We start from the raw sequence: 17938 nt of genomic DNA on the forward strand, positions 1-17938 counted from the left end.
TTGAATTTACAACGTTAACCACATGTTTAAAACTTTGACCACTGACGTGTAGTTTGATGTGTAGGGCTACCCAGTGCGTTAAAAAGTGAGGCCAAGGAGTCCTAACTAAATGTCCGTATGTGCCCAGTTGTGAATGAGAACAGGACGTCAAATGACACATGAAAAGCTTAAATGCTCAGACATTAAACATGACATGTCCTTAGAACTACCCAGTGCAGCGACCAGGAGCGTCATACGATTCACAGGCCTTGACAAGTGACACTAAATGGTCTTGGTCTTCGTAGAGCATGTACCATTAAGAGTCCTTATCGCAGGAATTCAGGTTTGTCTCCGGTCCCTTTGCTTCATGTCACTGCCTTTCTCTCATGCCTTTGCGGTCTGTCTCTCACTATCAAATAAAGAAGAAATGCTGAAAAGATAATCTTAAAAACAATAAAAATATAGGCTCGTACCGTTTACATTGCACTGCAATTGATTAGATATCAGGAGATCATGCTAGAATCCACCTTGTCAGGCGGTGCAGACCAATCAGCATCCTGTGAGGAGCTACTGTCAGCTACGAGCGAGGTTCAGGTGTTAAAAACGCAATGTATTCTCATGAACAGGTTCGTAGGAAATCGTACAAAAAGGTATGCACAGAAATTCGTAATAAAGCCGTACAGAAAAAGACACTGATGGACTAGAAGTGGGCCGCTGAAGGCCGCTGCCTGGAAGTGCTTTGCGACAACAACAAAAGGTGATGGTTAGGGTTAGACATGAAAACCACTTGGTTGGGATTAGAAAAACGCATGACTGGCACTAGGAACCAAACTTCCCCCCCAGGAACCGATCTCCGCTTCCCCAGGTGAAAGTCCTGTGTTTTAGGACCTACCTCCATATGCGGCGACTTGCTGTTTTGTACTAAGTCTCATTCTATAAAAACATTGTAAACACACGCAATAAATATGTAACACACACAAATGACTGCGGCTCGAGGTTGGCATATATGTTGCTCTAAAGTGAATAACCATATTTACCAAAATGTAAATCGTTTCCTAAAGTGAAATATATCTGGAACAAACAGGTAGAGAACTTATACAACGTAATAGGTGGCATTTGCAGAAAGTGCAGATGCTTCATGTAACTTTTAAACTATTGAAATTTAAAACAGGTATGACGTTAACATCCAAGTTCAAGTGGGTGAGCCAGAGCAAGGCCATAGATTACTTTCAGTTTAACATCAGCTACATTCAATACTGTCGCTTGTGTTTGCACACGGAGGAAAAAAGCCCCACTGCCGTTACAGTTAACACTTCTATTGACTCTTCTACAAACAATGGGTTTATACCTTGTTCACAGCGGACACATGATAGCTGATTTGAATAACAACAACACACACCAAATGGGAAGTTGCCCACCATCTCCAGCAGGTCCTGGGCGGTGAAGAGGGCAAATATTGATTTGATGCCGTGTGTTGCTCTGGCCTCACTCCAGCAGATGTTTTTCTGTGGCAGGTTCCACTTCCCTGTGTATTTTAGATTGCTCCGTCATTTGCTTGAGGTCAAAGACCTGAGGATGGATAGTGCTGTGAGAAGGGAGAAAGAACGGAAGGGAGAGAGAGAGGGAGAGAGAGAGAGAGAGAATGAGGAAGAAGATGATTTTTTTTTCTCTGGCCTCTGGGCCAAAGGGCAGCCGGGGCTAATTAGGAAGGAGCAGGGAGTCATGAGCTCTTGCTTGATCACCCAAAGTTACACCTTAGAGTTAAAGTTTAACCCAGGTTTTTTAAATTCCTCTGCACCTTAACTAATGCAGTTAACACACTTCCAGACCAATAATCGGGCCAGCATTTGCAGAAAAACAGCTCAATTGTTTCGAACCAAGGTCAAACTTGGTAAATGTACAAAACATATATTAAATGTAAGTGGCTGTGGGGTTATTTGGTTGTATGTTTCTATAATTTATTAACACATTTTATAAATACATGTTCAGTATTACGTGACGTGTAGTTTGAGTATCATCTTCTGATACACTGACACCAGTTAAAGTGTGAATCTCTGCTTATAAGGTCGTCACAGTTCAGCAGCCTACAGGGCTTCAGCTGGTTAAACCTGTATGTTATTATCATGAAAGTATGACAGTGTGTGTGTGTGTTTGACTTTAACTTTATTGTCCCAAATGGGAAATTTGTCTTGCAGCCAAGTGAAACACGCACGTCCACAGAAGTTCACTTAAACCATAAAAAAATACATAAAAACAGATAATAAAAATGTGTAAAACATAAAGCCGCCCACACACGAGCTCACGAAAAACAATGTCTGTCTATGCTATCAGTGCATCCAGTCAGATGATGAGAGATTAAATAAAATGAATGAATGTAAACACACCTGTTCAGCACTTTAAACACTCTTATTTGAAATATTATAATACCACATAATAATTACTTGCCTTACCAACAATAGGGAAATATTCCAGTGACATCAGTGACTACTGTAGATCATTTTTATGTGTAAGTAAATATGCGTTTGTGTGTGTGTGTGTGTGTGTGTGTGTGTGTGTGTGTGTGTGTGTGTGTGTGTGTGTGTGTGTGCGTGTGTGTGCGTCTGTGTCAGTGCTCAGGTGAGTGTACTGAAGGTTCGTCCCCTTCACTCTGGTGGCTCCTGACTCCTGACTGTGTTGAGAATGCACAGACTCCGCCACAGTCGACTTCACGCTGAGAGCAGCTGCATTCCTGACCTGCAGTTCAAAGAGCAAAGAACACACACACTCACACACACAAACAGATTTATTTATGCACAAGGGCATATGCACGCTCCGCCTCAGACATAAAAAACACCCATTTTAAAGCAGAGTGACACTTCTATAACTGTTACATGTGCACACTTAGACCTTCCGTGTTTTTGCATGCACGCACACACACACGCATGCACACACGCACGCACGCACGCACGCACACGCACACACACACACACACACACACACACACACACACACACACACACACACACACACACACACACACACACACACACACACACACACACACACACACACACACACACACACACACACACACACACACACACACACACACACACACCAATGCTGCAGAGAATCCAGGCGATAAAAGCGTGTGCAGTCTGAAAGGTCAATGATCCAACCTCCTTCATCCACACTGCACTTATCGCTGCAGTCTGTTTTATTAGGACAATCTGATAATTCCATATTATTTTGCTAATAGACATGACCACAATTGTTATTTGCAATCATCTGTCTTGCTTTCTTTTATTGTACTTTTCTATGACTCAAACCTATAATATTTCGTTTATTCCGCACATTTCAGAGCTTGTTTTCATTTTACCCTGTGTGAGATTTTGTTTACAAGAATCAAATGAAGACTCAACTTTGGAGCACAAGAGCAACAACAAGGCAAAATGTTCCCATTTCTGAGGTTTGCATTCCCCCAAAAGCAGCATTAACAAAAAAAAACATACTAACTAACTTGACATTTCAGTGAATATTTCTTGTCCAGTTTAGGTTAGTTTGGAATAGAGAGGCGAAGTCGCTTCCCTGGACCACCATGGGACGTTATTTCAGAAAAATAGTGAACAGTGATAAACAAATCATTTATTATTTTTAAATCCCCTTTGAAGTGTGCCATGAATTACACACAGATAATATTTGTGAATATAAAAAGATAATTTCAAAAAAGTCACAGTTTGTAAAGGTCTATTACGAACTACAAGGCTGCGTAGTAAAGGTAAGATAACATAACATGTGTGTGTGGAACACGGCTAAGTTAACTAGCTAGCTAGCAAGCAATGTGGCGTATATAGTGCAAGACCAGAGATGTAGTTCAATGAGCGGCTTCACACAGAAATAAGTAGTTCAACGACAAACTGCGACGTTTTTGACTTGCAAAATTAATCTTTTAAATTGACAAACATCATATGTGTAATTCATGGCAAAATTCAAACAGGATCGAAAAATCGTTATAGAATATGACTCTTGGCATCGACTCCCGCACATCTTTTTTCAGAAATAAAGTCCAAAGGGAGACACTGGAAGGGGAGGGACTTCGCTTCTCTATATGTTTCACTCACAATTGATTTGGTACTGTTTTCATGTTGTGACTGGTCATATAAAAGACACGCACTTTGACACAAATGTCACTAAGTCACGTTTTATTTTACATTAAAATACATTTGACAATAAAGGAGCAGCACATATATATTTAATTTTAGTAACTCACAGTGACACCGGCATCTAAGAAACTTGCATGTTTATGTGGTTGGATGTCACTGTAAAAGCAACATGGACATTTTATTCTCCTCTAAGGCTCATATTCCTTTCCAGAAAGGTGTTTGTCATTCACTAAAATTTGAGCGCTTTTAAGCAACAACAACAACAACAAAAGATGACAGTTAGACATAAGATATTTTGTTCCACAACCAAATCTTTACGGTTCATTAGTAAATATCAAACACACATGGTCTGACCTCTGCTAATACACATATATAGAGGCTTAAAGGAAAGCACTAATTCAACTTACAGCAGCTTAGCTTGGCCCTGATAACCTCTTAACCAAACAAAAGGCCTATCCATGCACAATGAGTCTCGCTGTGACGGATGTGGGTTAAAGTTACCTTATGCTCACATTTAAAAAGGCTGAATTAACGTCACTGATGCAAAATTGCGTAAGAGAAATCCTTCCCCTTCCTGCCTTGCCCCAACCTTTAACTCTTTGCTCCTTTGCTACTTCTCTGAGAGACAAAACAGTCCTTTGAAGCAAACAAGGACAAAATGTTTTGTTATTCTGGGGGAATTCCTGTAAAACCATGTGATGAGCAAACATTTTTTGATACATAGAGTTTCTTTTAACCAGGCATACTTGGAAGTGAATACCTCCTGTTATTGGAAACCTTGGTCGCAGGGTCTGATTGTTTATTTTGTCCTCCCGTTCGCATGACAATGCTGTTGGTATGAAGATAAAGAATGCCAGAAATTCCACAGGAGCGTTGCCAACTGCCAAGACGATAGATGAGTAACACCGCAAATTATAACTAGATGAGTAAAGAACAGGATTGGTATGTGACTGTTAACAGTACCTTACCCTAATAAAAGATCAGTTTACTCTTCATGAGATACACTGTAAAAAAAAAGAAGTAACCCTGTCTCTTAAAAATACATTTATAAACTACTAATCTGGAACAGCAAACACATTTAGTAGAAAATGTAGTGATGCAAGGATCAAGTGTTATTAATGTAACTTTCAAACGTTCACTAACAATGTATCTGAATGGTTTTCATATAATATCCACCCTAGCAAGATAATGAACCATGGACACCACTGTCAAAGTCCCACACACGTCCATCATCTATCACTAACGCCTCCTTTCAACTTGCGTGCACTTTACGTACGTAGCACCTCCTTTTTCACAGGAAAGGTTTCTATTTCAATGTTTTCAAGGTTTAGATTTCCCATCAAAATGTAAATAGAGAAATAAATCTGTGGTATATGCCCTAACTATGGGCAGGATTATGCTAGAAAATAACTATTTTGTATGTGTTCAGATGTTCTTACTTTGTCGGGACCCCTTGAAGTCACTTTTCTACGCACTGGGTAGCCCAAACTGACGCTCCACAGAGGTCGCAGTTTTAAATACGGGGAACACCAGGCTAACATTGTGAATATAAACAAAACTACCTGACTTTTTTTCATTCTTTACTTCTGGAGCACTTTCTCTGAGGGTCCAGATGGGTTTACAGTTGAAAGCCCGGTGCATTTTATACAGACGCTCAAGGGGGTTTTGTGCATTGATATTGAGGATAAAACCGTATTATCTGAAAGGGGAAACATTTCTTTACTACAATAATAGCCCTTAAAGGCAAACCCAAGGTTTAGCTTCCTTCCATGTAAACAAACACACACACATGCATTTGCTCACCTGCTCCTGGACCTTTCTTTCTTCTTTTAGTTATATAGATGTTTATTGTACTTGACCGTCCTTGTTTCATGTTTATACTCCAATAAAAATGTTAAACGCAAAAAAGGCAAAGGCAAAGGAGGGCAACCGCAGTTAAAACAGCTGGTTAAGATTAGGGAAACATTGTGGTTACAGTTAATAAAAACACAATTGTTAATTGCAGTTCTGTGAAATCTGGTCTCTTGCATGAAGGCTGGGCTTGCCACATGCCCACTCATTTCCTGACCTCCACAACCTTAACTTTCCACCTCACTAAATACATTATAGGGCACACTACTTCCTGAGTTGGCTCTTGGACATTGGACATTAATTATTATTATCCAGTATGGACGTTGGCTCTTGGACATTGGACATTAATTATTATTATCAAGTATGGACGTAGTTCAGTACAGGGGGCACTGGGCTGGTTTTAAAAGTCAGAACATCTTCTTTGATTTTGACATTTCTTGGTTTCATCAGTCTCGCCGGTCCAACAACTTTATGGACATAAAGACACAAGCAAAAACACAAGCAGCACCATCCGGGGTCTCTGGCATCCTTTATACAGACCTGTGAGTGTGTGCAGCAGGTGTGAAAGGGAGCCGCTGGCGTATCATATTACCTTTTGACGTGTTACTCAACAACAACAACAACAACAACAACAGCCCCCCGGTTATTCTCGGGTCGACAAAGTCTGAGGAATTCTTTGGGATTAGAGTGAAGTGGAGAACATGAGTGTGAGTGCCATGCGCTCGCTGTGTGCCGACCTGAGGCTCCACTCTTTGTATAACGGCAGTGTTGGGGTTAACTCCCCCTTTGCTCCCAGGCTGGCCCGGGGTCAGGGGGGAAACAGGCAGCCAGGCATTCTTTCCGTGTGTGTGTGTGTGTGTGTGTGTGTGTGTGTGTGTGGCTGCAGCCCATTCTGTGCTCTTTGACTCCGCTGGCCTTATAAGGCATCCAGTGCCATGGCAACGGCAGGGCTTGAATAGCAGTGTCAAATCCCTCAGCACACAGACACACGCTCACTCTCCCTAAAGGAGGGAGCGAGGCAGACACACAGAGAGGGGATTGAGAGGAGCAGGAGAGGAGGCTATCTCTGGGCTGCTCTCCACTGCAGCGTCTGGCTTTCACTAAAAGGTCCATGACCGTGTTTTTCCTGCGCTTGTTTGCCTAATTTATTCCTGCCGGGGCCAGCAGAAAGAAAGGCAGAAAAGAGGAAAAAAAAGGGGGAAAGGACGGGCAGAATAGCAAAGAGTGCAACAGTACACCATGACTTGCTGACAGGGAATGCAGAGAGCTTCTGGCCTCTGGTTGTTACTGCTGGATGGACAAGCACTGACAAAACAAGAGGCGACACTTTGTAGAGCTTTGAGTGAGGAGATTTCTCCACTCTGCTTTTTGTTTTCTGTGACATTTGAACCCCTGACACCACAGAGTGTGACGAGTTGGAGGAGCCACAAGAAAACATCATTTCACCACAGGCATAGAGGAGGAGGACTTATTTGCTGCAGAGACCGCAAAGACGTTATTCCAGGAGTGACGCGAGGGTGGTCTTTTTCACCACTTTGTGATTTAATATCAAGCGTGGAATCTGTTTTTCAGCTGGATAGCTTTGGCTATTTACTGGGCACAGGGGTGTTTATGAGTATCTGATACTTTAATACTTAAAAGCTGAAGTGGCTCTGTGGTTGTGTCATCTCAGAATACCTAAGAAAGAAACAAAATACAATTTCCAAAACTCCCCACAAGTCTTGTTTTTTTCTTTTGGGATATATGAGTATTTCCAGAGCAAAATAGTATTGTATTTTTCCTCTTCATCACTATCACCTCTGCTTCTATAACAGCCCCGACAAGTCAAGAGTGAGTCTGGACTAGAACTGCCTCAGATCAGCAGATAACACCTCTGCACGGCAGGAACTGGTTGGACTAGTTTATAAGTTGGAGGAGAGGGCAGGGCAGTTTAACCCTGCCTGAAGGAGAGCTGTGTTTTATTTTCCTCCCACTTGCTTGTTCTTTTGGGAGAAAGTCGAGTGCCGAGAGAGGCTGAGAGCGACTCTGTTTTGTCCCCTGTCACTATGTTCAGGGATAGGTGAGGTGTTTTTCTTTTTACTTCTTCCAGGGGGGGGGAGACGAAGAGAGAAAGTGGGAGGGAGGGAGAAAGAGAGAAGGAGTCAAAGTGTAATTTATTGTTTCCAGTGAAAAGAGCAAGGCTGCACCCTTTTCTCCAGCCTGAACTCTGAACCACTCAATGTGTGTCTGAAGTTTTCTCAGACCTCGGGAGCCATTGAACGGAGGTCAGGGCAGCGAACACAAGGGTGAAAGACAAGAACAGAGCGAGCAGAGGAATTAAAGAAGAGGGGGAGAGAAAACAGCACTGGGAAGGACCTCCAGGTCATTGCAACCAGACGGAAAGGGGAGAAAGGTCAACGCGGGAGAGTCCCGGACGACTTTTTATCCGACTTCTCGATCTTTCTGGACAAAAACCTGCCTTTATTACAAATTAGGAGCTACTGTTTTCTTTTCTGGAATCCGTTTTTTGGACTTTGAGGGTAGTGGGAAGCTGGGGGACAGGGCGGGTCTGTGTATGATCCACTCACAGGGCTGCGTGACTCAGAGAACATGGCCATGGTGAGCGGGGGATGGGGCAACCCCAACGGGGACACTAATGGACTGGGGGAGAAGGCTTACCTGAGGAGGGAGGAAGAGGAGAGCTCGCCTCAGGCCGGGAGCAGCGATGTGGACGTCGGGGACGAGGACAAGTCCTGCGTGGTGGACTGTGTGGTGTGCGGGGACAAGTCCAGCGGGAAGCACTACGGCGTGTTCACCTGCGAGGGCTGTAAGAGCTTCTTTAAGAGGAGCATCAGGCGAAACCTCAACTACTCCTGCAGGTAACGGCTGCTGGGAGATTCACACTGACGTCTTATTTTGTTTATAGTTTGAAGAGACGAGTTAAAAGGACACATTTATTAATTTCATCACTCGCTCTTCTATTTAAATTTCCCTTTACATTTAATGAATGGTTAAGGTATAACACACTCAGAGGTAATTGTAAGCTGATATGTATTTGTCAGCAAATTATAACTTCACCCTTGGACACCCATAAGTGGAGGTTGGTCTATCAACAAATAATTAATTTAGCAAACACAGTTGTAATAATATAAGGCATGTCTTTATAGGAGAAGTTATAATTGTTGACAAGTACTGTACATTAATAAACGCATATATTGTATTTTATTTGCATACAACTACAAAACAGTGTATTAAAAACCATTTATTAAATGTTTATATAGTGCTTATGAATGCTAAATGTAGCCGGCGTAGAGAAGAGTGTCGCCGTCTTTCTTAAGCCAAGTACATGCATGAAAGATACAGAAGCTTATTCCATTTCTCACTCCAGAGTGATACGCTCCAACCTTGAATATGTCTCACAAACAGCCTAAGGGGGGAAAAAAGAAAAGAAATGAAAGCCCTGAAGGTCAGTCATGTGAGGATGGATTGCCTCAGAAGGTCAACGTTCCCATTATTCTTCACCGCAGGAACATAATGTTGCAACTCAATTCTCTGCTCTTTGTAAGACTACTCTCAGCCTCTGGATGTAGTGATTTCTTCCACATAATAATGTACTAACTGTGAAGAGAAGGTGTCCTTTCAGTCAGTTTTCCACCTCTTCACCGGGATTAAAAAGGTCTCTCCGTGAAATGTTGGCAGACCTCGTTCTGCTTTAAAAGGCAACACAAGGGCGTGTAAGAGCGATGATTTACAAAGGTCACAGCCTTGATGGCTTTTCAACAACGCCAGCTCAAACAGTTCACTCACTAGTGAGGGGGGTGGGGGGGGGGGGGCAAGATGTAAATGCAAACTTCTTTTCCTTAACCCCTTGAAGTTTTTTTTTAAAAACTATTTTTCATTTACTAATAGGAAATAGATGTGCTATTATTTATGTTATATCATTTTTTTCCTTTGTTCAGATCAAATCGAGAATGCCAAATCGACCAGCATCACCGCAACCAGTGCCAATACTGTCGTCTGAAGAAATGTTTCCGTGTTGGGATGCGCAAAGAAGGTATCAAAGCTCCGCCATCCATGTTCACAACAGGCTAAAGGTGTTTGTCAAGCATTAGTACTCACATTAATTAGTTTTCCACTGTTGTACTTTTAAGTTTCACATTAGTGGAAGGTCCTTAAAGCTGTACTAATTGATTTTTATAATCTTAACAATAGAGTAAATGACTATATGAGACATAATGACAAACCCACAAAAATGTATCACCCACCTCTGTAGTCCCCCTCAGCTCCATGGACCTTTTTAGCATCTTTCAGCATCTTTTTACGGCCCACAACTTTACTGTTTTGGTTCACTATCATTCGTTTCGAATAAAAGGTAGTGAATATATATGAAGATGACTATATATGAGCACAGCAATAATCTACTTTATAATTCATTATACATGAAGACGTGACTCGTTATTGAGATAAGACTCTATACCTAAACTTAACCTGAACCCCCTTCATAGACATCTGTGTTCATAGGTAGCTAGCTATGGCTAGCTGCTTAAGTGTTTGCCAGTTTGGTTTGGTGATTACCATGGTGATGACAACATTCTAGAATCTACCAACACAATTTTTTTCCTAGAATGGCGAAGACATGACCTGAATCCATGTCCCCGTACCCTGTCTCCGATTGGCTTACCCTGATGTCCTGGCCCTAAACCTAACCAATCACACTGCTCATGCCTGAACGGCCTGAACGCGAAGTAGGGTGGGTCATGACTTCGCCATCCTAGGGGGAAAAATTCGCTTCCCGCAAACGTGTCAAGTCAGTCAGTCAGCACAGATGGCAGAGAGTGATTAGAGGATTTCAAAGGTAGGGAGAAACAAGTCAGAAACGGACAGGTTGAATGCCAGAATGTAAATTACTCTGCAGGTCTCCTCCAATCTTTGGTTACGTTAGCTAACTGTTACTTTAAGCTAGCATTAGCAGGCTAGCTGTAGTTCGAGTTAGCTAAACTAACCGACAGGATATCAGAGCAACTCGAATGACACCATGGCAAGGTAACTTAATGCAGACTGGTTGGACCATTCGCTAGCTATAATTAGCTAATGGATGAAAATGAACTTGGTCAGAGGTTAAGTGTTAAAGTGAAAGAAGCAAAGATGTGAAAACGTACAGCCTTCTTTAAATGGTCTGCCAGACATCACCACTTATCTGACTTAGATCGTGAAGGAGCCAGATTGTTCATTTTTTTTGTTTATGTGTTGTGCACATTTATGCCAATAGGTGGCAGTTTGTAACGGCCTCAGGTTAAGGGTTAATCAGCGCACACCAGGGACCCTTACGGGGTTTGACTGGGCCATAGCGCGTAACATGCGAGTGACTGGTGAATGAAGTAAATAAGTGCGTTACCGGTATTAAATAAAGCAACACAAAAGGTAAGGTAAATGTAAACACCTCGTTACCAGCACACGTACAGGCCAGCGGAAGCAGTGTGTGAGGATGGTGACATAGGGACACTATACTATGGATAGACAGTACCATTGTTATCTTCTGTGATATGTTCGCCCGGTAATCCAATCATATTTTCCTCTCTTGATGTAAAAGCACTCATCTGAATGGCAAAGCTCGCTCAAGTGCATTTTTAATCTGTTGTTAGATTGTTCATCATAATCAGGGCAGGTGATGAGAGAGGAGCAGAGTACTGTGTAATCTATAGATCATGGTCACCTCAAAGTCATGGAAAGGTTTGTGATTTCATTGCAGTCTAACTATGAAAAAGACTGTTCAATTTATATTACTTTGTATGATTGTTCTCTACTTTGTGGCGATAACTCTATTCCCATATTTGATACCGATACACAGGAGTTCACTTACACAAAAAATGATTTTCATCAGCTGTTTTGCACACTGCCATCTAGAAAGAGTTTGACTAGTGTTTTAGTGTTAAGAGCAGAGGGTTGTTTCACCTCCTTTTTTGTTATTTACAGTTTGTAAATAACAAATCCCAATTCAACCCTTGAACGTACGCAGTCACTTTTCCAGCACCGAGGTTTAAACCAATCATATCCTTTCCTTTACATACCGACAAACCAGCCTGATTCACGTACAAACATCGTGAAGCACAAATACCCAGTAAAAAACCCACATGAATACATAAATATCAGAATGAAATGGGCTGGTCGCAGAGAAAATGCTTACTTTGACAGAAACAGCCACTGACATTTACCAGCGATCCAAGCAAAATATTTATACTGTCAACCAAAGCATGTTTTCACCCTGGAGCTCAACTCCCTGCAGCTGTTGAGCTTCAGGGACGAGGGGGCAACTGTGTTTGATGTACATAACAGAAAAAACAACAAGTTGACAACACTGTCAGAACCCACTGAGACATCTGTGTCTCTATGTACGTGTGTGTGTATATATATATATATATACATCGTTTTAATTACAGTTATGATTTGCTTAATTCCTGCAAGGTTTATTAGTCGTAATATAAGAGGATTCTCATTCCACCCGGTGTAATTATTTTCATTCCAGCAATTCTAACCTCATTATCACATCATAAACTATTTCAAAAGCATTTGTAATTGTATTTAAGTCGCCTACAACCGTACTTGTATTTCAGTCTGTGTCAGCGGACACCACAAGCTGCCGTCCCATACATAATGTGCACTGAGGTGACAGTGTGCCAGGGGTTATATTGAGCCGGGTTATTAATGCACCAGACAGGCCCGTGACGCAGGTCGCACTGTTTCCACATTACCTGGAAATGTCTGCTTCTCCTTTAACCCAGTCAGCGAAACACACGCTATAGCTGCTTTAAGTACTGGCATTTCCAAAATTGTTGCTCTCCAAAGAAAGCCATATATAGAGAGATATTATATTTGTTTCTGAAATTAGAAGGAGAAAGTTTTTTCATGAGATTTAGAACATTGTTAAGCTATATACATAGTTTAAAATCTTGTTAGAAAGTTAGAAAGACGAGAAGAGAACCACAACACACTCTAGAGACAATTGTCGGTCAGATAGCGCACATACAGTACCTCCATCAGGATCTCCAGTCCCTGGATCTGATTCTCATTCTCTCCTCCCTCTCCATCTGCAGCAGTCCAGAGAGGCCGAATCCCTCCATCTCACTCAGGTATCAGTCCCAACTCCTTGGCAGGCGGGGTTGGAGGTGCAGGGCCAGGTCACATCGGGGCGGACTACTTCAACGGGCAGCCGGTGTCAGAGCTCATCTCCCAGCTCCTCCGGGCTGAGCCATACCCCAGCAGCCGATATGGGACCCCGTACAATCAGGCACAGATGCAGGCATCTGCGAGTGGAGCCTCCGTCATGGGCATCGACAGTATCTGTGAGCTGGCCGCCCGGCTCCTCTTTAGCACCATCGAGTGGGCCAGAAATATCCCCTACTTCCCAGAACTGCCTGTCTCAGAGCAGGTCAGTCAGGACAAGTTTCTTAAAATTTAGGTGCAAATAGTACATCTTAAACAACAGAAGCTGACATTTTAATATACACTTATACCTGTCTTTTCAGTCTAAACCATGAATTATAGTTTCATACTCATAAACAAATCTTGAACCCCCCCCCCCCCCCCCCCCCATAGACTTGTCTATTTGCCCTGAGCCTTCAAATCAAACAGTTGACTCCAAAATTCAATGTTGCCTTGGGAACAGAGGCTTCAAATGAAGTTTTAAATTAAATAACGATGTGCTAATTGACTCTCAAGTCAATCATCTCACTGAAGAGATGAAAGTATCCAAAGTTTCCAATTTTTTTTTTCTTATCCCTTTACTTGTCTTGGTTGGGCCCCTTCGATTTATCTTGGGACTCCTCTGCTGGTCCTGGCCTCCAGATCTTTCCCATCAGACATGTTGGCATGTCACAATAGGAAAAGCACAGGTGTAAATAGCACAATGAACGATGGCTGAATTCTATTTAGCTGCTTCAGTTTCAGGTTTCTGCCACATGCTGACTGTCATGGCTCACTTGAGCCATCATTTATGTCATTATAGTAACGCCTGTGCTTCTACTCCCTACTATGCCGGGTCATAATGTTCTACTTTGGAAAAAGCCCCATCAGGACTCAGGACTCTAAGCAACCCTTTCTTAATCAACCCTACAGGTGGCGCTTCTGAGGCTGAGCTGGAGCGAGCTCTTCATCCTGAATGCAGCTCAGTCTGCTCTGCCTCTACACATGGCTCCTCTGCTGGCAGCTGCCGGGTTTCACTCAGCTCCCATGTCTGCTGAGCGCGTGGTGTCCTTCATGGACCAGGTCCGGGTTTTCCAGGACCAGGTGGACAAGCTGAACAGGCTGCAGGTGGATACGGCCGAGTACAGCTGCCTCAAAGCCATCGCACTCTTTTCCCCTGGTAGGTCTGGTTTTGTAGCAAGGTTATCTGAGGGATGAGAGCTACTGTAACTGGTCGCATTACTGTAAACTGATCCCAAGTGTCTTTATAAAGACCAAAACAAAACTGTCTGGTGTTAGGCCAGTAAGACATTAAGCCCCACCAGCTCCAGGGTTCCTTTGATTTGACTGAATGTGTCCTCTGACCTCACTGAAGAAGGATAAATAAAGAGAATTTGGTGTGCACTTTTTAGAGTCAGAGCTATATGAAAAGGTTGATATCACTTCCATATCCATTGAATATGAAGCTACAGACTAGAAACAGGGAACCAGCTATGATTTCTGGGTCCAAGCCTCGTCTTTCTACAACACAGCAGTGCCGTGTCCCCCGTTGTTTGAAGAGATCTGAGTTTTTAAAAAAGCAACGTAATTGTCATTTTGCCTCTTTCTTATGGATGAATAAAGTGTCTAACTGACGTTAGAGGTGATCGTAATTGTTCACATGTTCGGCCGTTGTGTCCGTTTAGTTTCAACGGAGCGTGGAAATTGTATTTTGAAAGTGTGTTACGTCAGACTTAATAGCCATATAGTTTCATATTTATCATGCAGATATAAAAATAGGATTGATATTCTAATCTAATTCCCAAGTTCAAACTATTCCTTAAAGGGACCAAACATTTATGGAAAGCATGAGTTTCCTATTCAAATTCACATAGGAGTAAAAAAGCCACACGCGTAAAATACAAAATGTGCAAATGCAGACCAATAGAAAACCCAAATTGTGATTATCTTTTGTTTGTCTGCCTCACAGATGCATGCGGTCTAACAGACCCAGCCCATGTGGAGTCCCTGCAGGAGAAAGCCCAGGTCGCCCTAACAGAGTACGAGAGGTTGCAGTACCCCAACCAGCCTCAGCGCTTTGGCCGCTTACTGCTGCGCCTCCCGGCTCTGCGCGCCGTGCCGGCCAACCTCATCTCCCAGCTCTTCTTCATGCGGCTGGTGGGAAAGACACCCATCGAGACGCTGATCCGAGACATGCAGCTATCAGGGAGTTCCATCAGCTGGCCCTACGTACCGGGACAGTGACATCCCACTGACTCCAGAGCGAGACAGACTGAGATCAGATTGTGAGGAATCAGAGCTCACAGAGATTACATTCAAAGTGCAAACTCAATGTTATGAATACAAACTGGGATCTCCGACATTAAAGGTCCTTGTATTTGAATGTAGAGGTCAACTTTTCCCACATTAGCTCTGTAAAGTTTGGTGGAAATCAAACTGCGTTCAGGGAAACAAAAATGTGTAATTTACTTTATAAATATACAAACACACACACATACATATATATGTGTGTTTGCAGCACTTGTCAGTTTGCTCTGACCTCTGTCTGATCTCTATTTGTCTCATTCTTAATTCAAGTGCAGACTCTAACATGAGGCCATGTGCCCATACTACCTCTTCCCATAGCACCCCTAATGTGACCCAGTTTGAAGCCAGGCTCTGCGTGTTTCCCCTCTGCTTTGTTTTTCAGTCAAAATGAAGCCATAGCAGTGCCACTTTTACAGGCAGAGTTTTATATCTGCAACATGCCGTGCAGATCATACCTAAGTTGTCTTGTGTGATAAGTTGGATAAAATATCAGTCTTTATTACCAAATGTGTTTGTGAAGATGTATGAAAGTATCACCTTATACAGCATGAAAAGAAAGAAAAGGCACAAGCATTGTATATTATGCTGTTTTATATTGTGCTATATGAAGTACTGTATATACAAGGCATACCTGAGATGCTACAAGGTATTTTGTATGTTATGTACTTTAAGGAGAAGTTAAGGGAAATATGTGAATGCGTTTTCTTACAGTTAGATGAGAAGATCTATTCTACGTACTAGCCTGCACAGTAAATATGAAGCTGGTTAATTTAGCTTAGAGACTGGTTAACAGCTAACCTGGCTCTGTTCAAAGATAACAAAGGTGCTGCATGTTTTACGGGGATTATGTGCTAGACTTTTTCTTGGCCAGAGACCAGTAACGTTCTGGAGTCTCCACTGGTTGCAACAGCCAGCCAAATATCCCCAAGAGAAATGCAAATTGTCATTTTTACACATTGTTTTTTGTGCAGATTTACCAAAGGAAATGTAATTTATGAGCTGATGAGTTTTGGAAGTGCTGGTAGGGAGATTTTGTTACCTTTGGACAGAGCCAGGCTGGCCAGTCTTTATTTTAAGCTAAGCTAACCAGCTGTGGGTCTAGCTCCATATTGTCTGTACTCCCAAAATGCTCCTGTAATATAGTATATCATACGACAATGTTCTCGCAACAGGAAGTGGAGGTGAATGCACTCAAACACAGCTTGGCTCCTCAGACAGTCACATCCATGTCAAACATTATTACCTCATGTTTTCAGAGACAAAGATTGTACATCCATGTGCTAAAGATAAATATAAAGGGATCAAGGCATCGTTATCATAGAAACCATAAACAATAATATTCCCATGTGAACGTGTCTGTCCAGGCCAAAAAAGTTTTGAAATGTTCAATGTCCATGTGCTCAATGTAAGAGGACACCCAAAGTTTGACTCACAGGTATCATTTACAGAAGTAATCCTAGTGATTAATCTCTGAAAGCTAGAGACGTTCCCTTTACTTTTATAAAGGTGAGGTAGTTCATTTTCATTTTCTTTCATTTGTGGTTCCATTTTAAAAGCAGTGTGTTAAAGCACGGCCTTAAGTTGACAGAGGTAACTTTAACATAATCGTTATGCTTGTGCAAGGTACTCAAAAGGTTGTAAGTGTTGTAAAGGGTATGGTGTTTGTTGGTACTAAGATAAAGGGTACTAAATAGTCACATTCATGAGTGTTATTGCCATTAAGTGCAGCTCAATGTGACAAATGTCACTTGCCAAAAAAATGACTGAAATGAAAGACAATGTGGAGACAAATGTGTTTTTGGTTTGACTTTTTGTGTTGCCTATTTAAAAAAAAAAAGGCAACAATGATCCCTGATGCTGTCAAACAAATTTACCAACAGCTCTTCAAGCTGTCTGTGAATCACCTTGTGTTATTTGTTGGAATATAAACAATAGTGTTTAAACTGTGTAGCTTTACTTTTAAAAGAAGCATGTTTTTACGACCATGCTAACCTAAAAAAATGCAAAAGAAGTTCATATGACTGGTTATTTTTGCATTAAGAGAAATAAAAATTACGCACATTCCTTGTGTGGATGACATTCGACACTGCACACATCTGTGATAGTCAGAAACACTTTGCCAGTAATCTTATTGTTTAAGCTGAAATAATGAAGCACTTGTCTCAAGTTCAAATACTGCCAAATATTTGCTCCAGCTCGGCAATGTGAAGCTTTTCTGTTTCATATAATTCTATATTGATATGATTGATAATATGTTTTACACTGTTGATCGGACAAAACAAGACATTTGAAGATGGCACCTTTGCCTCTCAGAACTATAGATTGTGAAATGCAGTAGTTACAGCACTACAATAGAAACAACACAAATACATACAGGTAAGAGTTACATGAACTAAAATAGAATACATATACATATACAAATATGAGAGTATGTGGACACAGATGACACGGTAAAGTGAGAGGTGCTGATAAAGGGACAGTGTTGTGATAAGTAGCAGCTG

The 17938-nt window shown here is 41.9% G+C and overlaps 1 protein-coding gene across 2 annotated transcripts; it reads left to right on the top strand.

The window, feature by feature from the left end:
- Window positions 1-8147: 8147 nt before the first annotated feature.
- On the top strand, window positions 8148-17498 carry LOC310966451 (nuclear receptor subfamily 2 group F member 6-like). 2 transcript variants are annotated; one of them, XM_083940182.1, is made up of 5 exons: window positions 8148-8830; window positions 9911-10005; window positions 13043-13377; window positions 14064-14310; window positions 15100-17498. In XM_083940182.1, exons 1-5 carry the CDS (start codon window positions 8562-8564, stop codon window positions 15372-15374), a joined length of 1221 nt encoding a protein of 406 aa, XP_083796308.1. In that variant the 5' UTR covers window positions 8148-8561; the 3' UTR covers window positions 15375-17498. The 2 variants fall into 2 exon arrangements, with proteins under 2 accessions (XP_083796308.1, XP_083796309.1); XM_083940183.1 differs by having other exon boundaries at window positions 13046-13377.
- Window positions 17499-17938: the final 440 nt, after the last annotated feature.

Source organism: Echiichthys vipera (genome assembly GCF_963691815.1).
Source record: "Echiichthys vipera genome assembly, chromosome: 3".
NCBI classification, from domain to species: Eukaryota; Metazoa; Chordata; class Actinopteri; order Perciformes; family Trachinidae; genus Echiichthys; species Echiichthys vipera.

Coding starts and splice junctions, on each gene's coding strand:
- LOC310966451 (XM_083940182.1), top strand. CDS start 8,562: ATGGCCATGGTGAGCGGGGGATGGGGCAACCCCAACGGGGACACTAAT. Junction 8,831..9,910: donor AACCTCAACTACTCCTGCAG/GTAACGGCTGCT, acceptor TCCTTTGTTCAG/ATCAAATCGAGAATGCCAAA. Junction 14,311..15,099: donor CATCGCACTCTTTTCCCCTG/GTAGGTCTGGTT, acceptor TCTGCCTCACAG/ATGCATGCGGTCTAACAGAC.